This window comes from Sylvia atricapilla, chromosome 11 (genome assembly GCF_009819655.1).
Source record: "Sylvia atricapilla isolate bSylAtr1 chromosome 11, bSylAtr1.pri, whole genome shotgun sequence".
Taxonomy (NCBI): Eukaryota; Metazoa; Chordata; class Aves; order Passeriformes; family Sylviidae; genus Sylvia; species Sylvia atricapilla.
The window spans coordinates 3,998,520-4,009,473 of NC_089150.1; the positions used below are offsets into that span (position 1 = coordinate 3,998,520).

Genomic DNA, 10,954 nt, shown 5'->3' on the forward strand with positions numbered 1-10,954 from the left:
AACAGCAGCAACCATCTCTCCCCGTGCTCATTCCATTCTCCCCAACATCATTTCTTTCTTTTTGGTTTTTTTTTTAATCCAGAGCAGGTTTTCATCCACCCTGACACCCCTTCTCTGATCTTGGCCAAAGCATTTAATCTCTGTGACCCACTTTCCCCATATGCAGACTAAAAGCTGCTGTGAGAACACGTGAATGCTGTGCTTAGGAAGTGGTTTTGGTTGTTTTAACTTTCTTATATTATCTCAGATTTCAGAAGGAATATTTACCCTCTGGTGCCTCTCCAGCCCTTTCTGGTTTTCCTTACTTTCTTGGTGCACTCTCAGCCAGCAAAGTGATGTTGGTGTGCTGGCACTGAACACTCCTTAGTTTTCTGCCACGTCCTTGGCATTTTCACATAGTTTCACATCTTCTGGAATTAAGCCTTATTGTACAACACCCATGTAAACCCTGAATTAAAGCAACTGGAGTTCCTTCTCTTTTGTACTACCACAGCCAGGATCATAATTTGACTGACATCACAAGTACCTAAAATATAAAATTAACTTCAAACATGAACTTCAAACAGCACTGATTTTGCCCTCAGAGTATATCAGGAGTCCTGAGACAGCCCTGGAAGCTGTGTGCAAGCAAAAGGCATGGTATAAAGATAATTTTTTTTTCTTTTTTGTATGCTTGTGCTGTATCAAGGCTGGTCTGGCTGACACTGATGGGTGATAGCAAAGCACCCTTTATCTTCACCAGATAAGAACCAACTCACCCATCTCGTGAGGCCATCACTGAGCTGGGGATGCCTCTGCACAGAGCCTGGCATTCAATACAGCAGCACTGCTTGATAAGCCAAGCCTAAATAAAACCATCAGGTCACCCAAAGGTGAGTTTTCATCCCCCGCATACACGACTGACTCTACAACTTGTGCTCATTTTGTCTACAAGTGAAAAATCTGGTCCTTGCAGCTTTTAAGGAGGTTTTAAAATAACTATTTTCCCATCTCTGTGGTTTAAATAGCATCATAACCATACTACTTATAGCCTGGAAGAGAGAGAGAGGATGCCAAAATATCAGACATTTTTAATAGAGTAAAGAGAAAGAAAATATTGGCTTGGTTACCAGCAGGATTAGGAAAAAGATGGCAAGATCTGAGTTACAGATCACAGTCGTAGGCCCCTACTATGTAGGCAGCTTCTGAGGGAAATATGAGAAAAGTTCCAAAAGTTGGAACCCTGCAGAAAAGGCCTAAAAGTCAATCAGGGGTATAAAGTGTACTTGGAATACAATTCCTAGCAACAGCATCCATGCCTTGGCCCATAGTCTCTGTAACACAGCTCTACCCCATTGCTGTCCAAGAGTCACTATTATCTCATTTTCCAGCCTGAAAATATAATTAGCACTGATAGCCAACTGCTGTTGTGATCTGAAGTCTGTGACAGCTTTCCTTCTGTACCCAGGCACATTTTCAAAATACTTTAGAAGATTTAGAAATGATCATTAAGTCTTTCTTTGTTTTAAAGATAGCCCATCCATGGTCATATTTCTTAGCCCAGTTCTGGCAGCATTGGTACTGCAACTCTACCAAAAAACTCAAATTGCAACCTTCTCCTTATGCACTGCAGAAAATGTTGCCTTTCTGGTGTCCAAATCCCAGCTGGGGGTGGAAAACAAGACTTAAACCAAACCAGGAGTCCCACCTCATTTCATTCCCTGTCTCAATCTGAAGCTGCCACCTTTGCCCCCTTCTGATCTGCCATGTCTCTTGTGCTCCCTTCAGAGTCACAGGACATTTCTCAGTTGATGTCTACCAGTTTTGGACTACTCTCTGCAGAAACACTCAGCAGATGCAGATTTCTTCATGTCAGCTGAGGTTGTATCCCTGCCATTTTGTGTGAGACTTGCTCCAGCACGTGTTTGCTAAATGTTACATGATCCATCAGAAAGGGAGGCACCTCAGGGACAGCCTCCTATGAGAGAAGTTGTGCCAGGGTCCTGCCATCAGGTTACTGGTTAAAACACTTTTCAGAGATGTTTTTTGTAGAACAACAGAGCAGGTTAAAAATGCCATGCTTAATAAATGTAAGCTTCCCATTAGGAATATAGTTTATAAGTGAGTATGGTATTGACCAAGCCACAGCGTTAAAAAACTGCTTTGGCAACTAAAATTAGCCATCCACAATTACACACTCTTTCCTATCATTAACAGAGAAGCAATTAGCTACAACAGAAATTTGGTTTCAGCAGACACAAAGAATTGTGCTATTTAAACCTGTTGCCCATCATGAATTTAAGTCTTCTTAAAAATAGCTTTAGTCACTTTTATTGGTATAAACACCTAAATTGAGATCTAACAGCAAATAAGGATTGTGCTTGTCCATAATAACCTTAGCTGTGAAATCTACTCAGACACAAGACATACAACCTTCCACATACACAAGTTATTTGTCAGCAAAGCAGAATGCTGCCATTCTGAAACAATTACATACAGTAAAGGTTTTCAATATTTTATTAAAGAAAACAGTCAAAATGTACAAGTATTACCCAGGTTTGTAGATAACTTCCTATAAAGGCAGTAAAATATGAATTTCAATCTAGGTTTTAAAAACTGCTATAGTTGCTTATTTTTAAAGTTGGTATTTTAAAATCACGTTTCACAAATAGTTCTGAAATATTACCAAATGAATAGTGCAACAAGAAAAATTGAAATTAGTTCTACACTGTTTGCATGTCAAGCAAAAGTTATAACTAACGGCTTCAAATACTCAAACCATTTGAGAATGAATGAACCCAACAGCTCCCACCAAAACTGACTTTTGACCACATTAGGAATGTCCTCTTCATGTTCTTCACTTAAAATCAAATAATAATAAAACAACACCTCTTGAGGTCATCAAAAATAATTTTAGTATAAAATTGTCTTGGCCCTTATCAAATATTACATGAGTAAAATTGTTAAGCCTTTATCAAAACAGACAGGAATAGGGAAACAAAAAAAATGTCATGGCCTTAATCCGTATCTGTTGGAATTATGTTTAGAAACGTTAGAAGCAAGACCAGAAACTCGGAGCCCTGTTTTGTTTTTAAAAACCACACAATCACAAAGGAAAAAAAAAAAACAGCTTCTTACTGCCTAAGGTTTAGGGGTGTTCTGCTCAAGTACCTGTTCCCATAGACAGCAACCTGTTATGTTCTGAGGAGAGCATACGCAAAATATAGAAAAATAAATAAAATAGCTTCTTACAGCCTAAGGTTTGGGTGCTGGGTGGTGGTTTAGTATGTCCCCCAGAGGTCACACTCTCTTGAGCTCATATGCAGAAACATGGAAATGTATATCCATCTTTCTCGTTTAGAAAGAGAAAAGCCCCCCTACATCCCAAAGCTCTTGAGATCGCAAAGGATGGTGCCCTGGGTGCTCTGGATGCTTTGGCAGCATGGGAAGTGGGCTCGCAGGCAGACCCTGAGCTCCTTGTTGAAGATGAAGCACAGGATGGGGTTGACCCCTGCCTGGGCAAACGTCATCCACACGGAGGTGGTCAGGTACACCTGGGGGATGGAGCTGGCCTTAATGAAGACCCGCAGGTAGCAGGCCACAATGTAGGGGGACCAGAGCAGCAGGAAGAGCAAGGTGATCATGTAGAACATCTTGCAGAGCCTTTTCTCCATCTTAAACTCCTCCAGCACCAGCAACCTCTTGATCTGGCTGTGGGTGGCCTGCCTTATGCCCACGAGGGTGGGCGGCGTGGGCCCCCTGCCAAAGCCAGCCGTCCAGTTCGCAGCCGCTTGGCCGGTGGCTCCCGGCCCGTGGAAGGTCCAGTTCTGGCTGATGGCCGGTACCAGCTGGGCCGGCTTCATCTTGCGGTGGCCGTGGATGAAGAAGAGCAGCTTGATGTAGACCAGGTGGGTGGCGGCGATGACGGCCGCCAGCATGAGCATGAAGCCCAGCGTGTCGTTGGCCTTGACGTAGCGGTGCTCGAAGATGCACTGTTCCTCCTCCCGGATGAACTTGTAGGTGCCCACGTCAAAGACGGGGGGAAAGGCCATGGCCATGGAGAGGGTCCACACCATGCACACCACAGCCAGGCAGGTCCAGCCCGTCATGCGCTTGGCGTAGAAGCGGTGGTGGGCGATGGCCATGTAACGCGTGACCCCCACGCAGAAGAGCAGGAAGGCGGCGTGGAAGCAGAAGAGCACGGCCAGGAAGGCCAGCACCTTGCAGCTGAGGGGCCCGTGGGGCCAGGCGGCCCCGCTGCGCACCGACAGCATGACGAAGGGGAAGCAGGCGAGCGAGCGGAGCCCGTCGGCCAGGCAGAGGTCCAGCAGCAGGTAGTAGGGCGCGCGGTGCAGGTGCCGGTCCTTGAGGATGAGCCAGGCGAAGAGCACGTTGCCGGCCAGGCTGACGCAGAGGATCAGCCCCAGCGTGGCGAGCTTCAGCCCGGAGGCGCTCAGCAGGCCGCCGGCGCTGGGCAGGTGCGGGCTGCTGCTGCTCCCCAGCTCGCTGCTGTTCGCCATCGGGTCCTTCCTCCTCCTCCTCCTCCTGTCCTCTCCTCCTCCGCGCGGGCAGGGCCGGGCGCTCAGCGCCGGGGGCTCAGCGCCGCGGCAGCGCGCCGGGGCCGAGGGCCGCGCCGCCCGGCGCCCCCATGCCCGCAGCCGCGCTGCCGCCGCCGCCCCGGCCGCCCCGGCGAGGCGGGGCGCTGCCGCCGCGCTCCCCGCGGGCCATGCGGCTCCCGCGGCCGCGCTAGCTCCGCGCCCGCCGCCGCCGCCGCCCCGGGGGCATCGGGGATGCGCTGGGGGGAAAGGGGGGGGGGCGCGGAGCGCAGCGGAGCCTCCCCTTACCGCCGGCAGCTGCTCCTCCGCGCCGGGAGAGGGGCCGGACGAGCCTGCGCACAGCGGCGGCGGCGGCTCTGCCCAGCTCCCGCCGAGGACAATGGGGTAAATCCCCCTCCCTCTCGCCTTCTTTTTTTTTTTTTTTTTTTTTTTTCCTCCCCTTCCCTCCTCCTGCTGCTGCTCCTCCGTCCCTCCGCCCACGCCTCCGCCCCCCGCGCAGCCCGGCCCCTGCGGAGCGCGGCGCTGAGCCAGCGCGCAGCGGCGCGGAGCGGCGCGGAGGTCCCGCTGCCGCAGCGGGGATGGGAGCGGGGCTGGGCGGAGCGGAGCCGCCCGCAGCCGGAGCACCCCCGGCCGCCGCCCTTCTCCCGCCGGCGGCGAGCGCAGGGATGGGGCTCGGGGGCAGCCGCGGGGCGCGGTGAGGTGCGGTGGGGCGCGGTGTCCAGCCCCAGAGACCGTGGCGAGGATCCCCTGCATCCCCTTCCGGAGGAGCAGGGGAGCGTGATGCCGTGCACAGCTGATGGAGACAGTGTATCTGGGCATGAGATAGGTGTCTGTGTTTCCATATACATACGTACCGGCACCTATGGCATGTGAATTGCTTCCGTGTAGCGACACATTAGTGATACGCCCATGCCACAGTCATCAGTGTGCTTCTGCTGGATTTGGCCATGTTAAATGGCCATTTAACTTCATGCTCAAAAGCAAGTCCAGCGGCACCTGTTGCAGCGCAGCATCCGGGTGTGCTATCCCTTGCTGGGCAGGGGGTTTTGCAGGGGAGCCTTGCAGCAAGCTTCCAGGGCAAATATTTCAGTGTGAACATCAAGGAAAAGGTGCTTCTGCAAGTCAGGAGCCTGACATTCGGGTTCCTAGTGGAACCTGTCATTTGGGGGCTGACTAGGGTTCTTAAGAAGTGCAAACAGGATGCTCTCCATGTTTCTGTGTTGTTCAGGGGCTTACCAGCTCCCAGGCTCAGTTACACAGGACCCACAGAGGGCTGGGCAGGTTTTGTGAGCTAGATAAACCACATTTGACCTGATGAGAGCATCTGCTGATGCACCTGTGCCATTGGTGCAGGTTTATAATGGGCAGTTTAATGTAGGCCAGTGAGACACAGATCCTCGTCCTCTGTCTCCCACTTTGCCATCCTTGTGTATGTAGGGCAAGGCCTCTCTGTGTGCCTTGTAAGGCACGCACCAACGCACGGCCCTGGGCTCACTGGAGATGCTAATGCAATTATCGTCCTATTACTGAGTTTCCTTCATGGCCTCTTGTGAAGGACACGTCTGAAATCCTTTTTGAGCATTCTATTAAAAGCCATCAGTAAATTCACCGTTATTCCAGAAACTGTAGCAATTAAATCATCTGCATCAGCCCCCCAAAGTGAAGGTTGGTGGCGCATCTTTCGAGCAGATCTTTCTGGCTGGTTTCAGAAAGTCTCTCTGCATGTATTTGGGACCAGGCTCTGACCCTGATCATGCCACCAGACGTCCAGAGTAGCTCTGCTGAACTCCTGGCATTTTACCAGTGGTGAACCAAAGCCAGACTTTGGCCCAAGGATGTGTCGAGGGCAATCTGTATCACACAGCACTTTATTTGCTCCTGGATCTTGTTTGTGTCCGTTATTTATTGCAGTATTAGGAGACCAAAGAAATCCTGAGAGGGGGGGAAAAAAAATAGGTGGTAGATAATTGAGGCTGTTTTTTGCTTCCTACCAGTGCATATGAGCTGTTTGCAGTTGTTAGGTTTCTCATTTGCACCGAAGTTTTACTGTGACAGAGAATTGCCCACGGGTTGTTCAGTGCTTTGTGCAATTTTCCAGGCGTTTCTCACATCCGTGCAGTGACTCGGTTCGCGGTGTCCCCTCGGCAGCCCCGGCGCCTGTGTCGGGAGCGGTGTCTTCGCGGAGGAGCCGGGACACCGCGTGTGTCGCCGGCCCCCGGTGCAGCACAGCACGGAACAGGCTCTGCCAAGGCGGGCTGCCAGGAGCCGATGTGCTTTGCCAAACACGAGTACGAGGATCGATCGTCCTTGGGGGCATGTGGCTTTTCAGAGGAGCCCTTACGGGCTGTGTTAGCTCTGTGATCTCTGCCATCAAGTGAACAAAAGGGAATAACACACCTGCTTCCCTCCTCCGCTCCTGCGGGAAGGGTTTCTCCTCTCCCTGAACGCTCGCCAGCGCAGCTGAGCTGGCTCAGGAGCTGCCGTAATTCATTGCTATCTTGCCAGGCCAGCAGCAAATTGCTAGCTCATCTTTCTTCCACCTGTAGCGAGAAGAGAGCCGGCAGGGAATGGTGTTTCATCCATTTTCCCAGGGCTGCTTCCCTGATGAGGCTGTTATATAGTGCTACAGGAGGTGCGAGCCTAGAATTTGGCTGGCTGAGAGATGTGACACTAAAGGGACAGCCAGAAGGAACGGAGAAAATAAGGGGCAGACGGGGGGTTAATAGTCTTTATATGAGCAGGCTTCTCGCCTCCCAAAGGGGCTGACCTGGCATTAGACCCACCAGGATAACTCTGCCTGTTAGTTACACCCTGCCGGGAGAAGACCCTCCCTGCCCCAAATGGGTGACCCCACACCGGCAAGCCAACACCAATTCAGACTGCTTCATGTCTTGTTGCATCAAACCCATCAACTTCAAATAAATTCAAATAAATTGTCCAGATTCAGTCTCAGCTTGGACATTAGTCCCAGACTTACAGCATTTAACAAAAAAAAATAGAAATAGGGTATATTGTAACCCCTTTGCTGTTGCAGAGGTGCTCAAGGAGCTCTTCCCACCTGCAGGGACTGCAGTGCCTGTGGAAGTGTCAACCACTGAGAGCCCAAAAGGAGCAGCAGGGACTGCTGTATCCACATGGCAAAGCCTTCATCTTTGGTGCTGCTTGGCTCTGCCAGGTGTCCAGCCTCCTGCCAGGCAAGGACACCTCTGTGCATGGTGTACCCCTGGACACTGAAACACAGAGCACCTGCCTCCAGTGCCCTGGCAGGAGCTGGAAACACGGTGCTCTCCATTGATTTGGGCATAGCCAGACAAAAGCCAGACCCATCACAGCAGTCGTGGGGAACAGGTAATTCTCAGAGATTGTAAGGAGAGTGTTAAACTATTTTCCTTTTTCCCTTCAATCACTTTCACAAAAGGAGTTTAATGAAGAGCTATTCTCTGCTTACAAAATGGTGCTGCACAAGCTAGATGGATTCCTCTGACCTTTCAGTGTGCTTTACTTGAATTGGCTGCCTCTTCATGTTCTCCTCTCACTGCCTTGAGCAGGAAAGACAGCTGAAATAGGGACTCTTACAGCAAATACTGTGGCATATTGCCTTCTTTCTATCAATCACTGGTGTGCTTCCTGAATCCTTATCCATTTATTATTAGTGGTTTTATTTGTGTATTTTATTTGTATTTATTCTGTGGCTGGGAGCTCTGCATAACATTTCTGGAAAGAGAAGCGTCCTGTACCCCTGTAACAGTGTAGTAGAAATAATTTTTGTCCCTGGTGTGATGTAAGGGAAGAAGTAGGAAATGTCTGGACATGCCTGAAGGACAATCCCTGAGCTCCACCATAGCTGACGTGCCACAGGGAAGCAGGACAGGTGAGAGCAGTCAGCCAAAGCAATTTTGCTGTCACAGATAATTCAGGCAAGGAAAAGTTTTCAGGCTTTGCAATCAAGGAGATGGAAAGGTCAGTCTGGAGCAAAAAGGGATAACAGAGGCTTGAGTTGGATCTGGCACAAAAAGATTAAAGGTCCTCCTTCCCAGCTTCCTGTAATTCCCAGAAAGCTCTCTGGATGACACTCATTATTTGTGTTATCTTTGCACCTACTGGAGTGAGTCAGGGACCAGGGTGCTACACAAGCAAAACAAAGAGCTGTCCTTTTGCCAAGGAAACTTAAAATCCAACCGTGCAGTGGGAGAGAGAGCTGATAGGAACCCTACAGAAGAGGGAGAATGAGCAAACCACGAGGTTGCAGCCTTGGGAATGGCATCGGCACAAACGGTGGCTATCAGTCATCCCTGGAAGGGGAGGAGGGAGTGTCAGGAGCTAATGAGGCAGGTTTGTGGGTGTTTACAAGGATCATGATAATACTTTGTGGCAATGACAGAACAGAAGATGACACATTAAGGTAATGTTTGGGCACTGGGTAATGTGAAAGCAGCGTGAGAAGATTAAAATCTGCAAAATTTACAGTGCTACCCAAAATAACTGCTCTGCACAGGAGCCATGCTTGCCCTCTCTAACCAGGGCACTTGCCAGCAAAATGAAGGCAGATTTAAACAATGCTGGAAAACCTCCACCCTGCCTCTTGCTTGCAGAGGATCCAGATGTCAGGCTGGGAATGGGGCACTGGGCACTGCCATCAGGCTGGGAAGGGCGTAAGCCAGCAGAGCCCAGATCTGTGCTCAGCAAAACACTAATGAAGGATTTTGGATGTGGTTTTTTTTTTTTTTTCCCATAATTATTAGCAGAGTAATGCAAAATGTACAGATGACACCAGAGTGGATGGGACTATTAATGTCACTGTTGAATGCTGATTTCCTGGATGGCAGCAGAGGATCTGCAGGGGAACAGTCACAGAGCTGCATCTCTGTGACAGAGGGTTATCTGACAGCTAGCGATCACATTTTTCAAGGGCTTATTCCTGGCTGTTTAATACTTCATATGCTCTCTTGGGGAGGGAGGAGGGAAGAACGGAGGAGTATATTTGGCACAGCAGGGAAGTGGACTCGGGTCTTTTCCATCCCTTAGTGCTGTGCTGTTGCAGGGGGAGAGAAAGCCTCCTTCCACAGCAGTACTAATCCTCCTCCACAGCAAGATGAACGTTTTGAACTTGAACAACTCCTCTCATTTTTCCCCCATGTGATTGTGAGTCAGGCTGAGCTTCTCTATTCTTCTCCATAATTGAGTAGGAGATTATTTTGACTGGAAATAACCAGACACAGGTATCATGGCTGTGAAAGCCCTCCATGCATGCCACTTGCTAAAAGTTCTGTAGCCTTCTGCAAAGGGACCTGGTCTTTAAAGGCTTTGCTCAATGGAGAGGGAAGAAAAGCAGAGGGGAAGAATAGCTCCTTCCTGCTCACTTCTATCACTGTCTCTGCTATGCTTAACCTGCTGAATTGTTGGTGACATGCTGTTCTTCAGAAGCAGCTCCTTTGTGGAAGACCTCCCCTGTGACACGGGGAATAGCTGCTGTGAGACAGGAAATATCCCTGACATGATGGCTTTCTACAGGAGCTCGTAGCTGCTATCCAGTCCCATAGGCATGCTGAGATAGTTAGAAAAGCCATTCCTGTAAAATCTCCCCAAGGCACAGATTTTCCTGTCCTTCTCTTCCTGTATCCATACTTGTCTTCCATGGGATGCAGTCCAGTTGCTTGGGTTGCATTCCCTCCCCTCTGTCCCAGAGGCAGAGAGTGATGGAGGAGTGCAGGGCAAGCGAGAAGCAGATGCAACAGGAGGCTGTGTCAGGGCACGTGGCTGCCTCTGCTGCCAGATGTCAGTTCTGGCTCTTGGTGGGCACCAAGGAAGGGGGTACAGCCTTGTGCCAGGGCTGAGTTTTAGCTACACACACTCCTACCAGCAAAGCCAGACACTAAGGAGCATTTCAGAAGATCAGGCTTTCTCCAGTTTATACATAAGTGGGATTGCTTCAGGCTATTGAACCAGCCTGCTGCAGACTAGCCAAGCCCAGAAGTTTTATCTGTGCTCTAGCAAACTCAAGCCACTGCTGTTCTGCTTGTGCATCTAATGTCTCAGCTGCTTGCTGGAGAGCTAATGAGCTTTTGGGGATACATGGGTGCTATAAACTCCTTAGGCCAGAGATAAGCAGCTTATTGCCTTCAGGAGCACTGCCAGCCCTTGGCTCTGCTGCTGTGGTGCCTCTCAGGCCCAAGTTCTTCGTTAGCAGGAAGGGTTGTGAAGTGTTGAAAGAAGTGTGTTGCTGGTGACATGTGCACATGTGCATGCTGCAGCCATCTCCACACGGTGAGGTAAAACCAGGCAGTGGGACAAGAAGGCAACACCAGGGTTTTCACACTGTTGTCACATCCCCTCTCTGTGTGACATCAAAAACCACATTCCCTACACTGAGGCTGTGCTTTCTCATGTGCACAGGATGAATCCACCACCCTCATGACAGC

General features: G+C 50.0%; 1 protein-coding gene across 1 annotated transcript; it reads right to left on the bottom strand.

The window, feature by feature from the left end:
- Positions 1–2,092: 2,092 nt before the first annotated feature.
- On the bottom strand, positions 2,093–4,500 carry GPR27 (G protein-coupled receptor 27). Its single transcript, XM_066327177.1, has one exon. It carries the CDS (start codon positions 4,497–4,499, stop codon positions 3,357–3,359), a length of 1,143 nt encoding a protein of 380 aa, XP_066183274.1. The 5' UTR covers position 4,500; the 3' UTR covers positions 2,093–3,356.
- Between the last annotated feature and the right edge of the window lie 6,454 nt (positions 4,501–10,954).

Bases quoted from the DNA above. Each gene is read 5' to 3' on its own strand.
- GPR27 (XM_066327177.1), bottom strand. From the start codon at position 4,499: ATGGCGAACAGCAGCGAGCTGGGGAGCAGCAGCAGCCCGCACCTGCCC.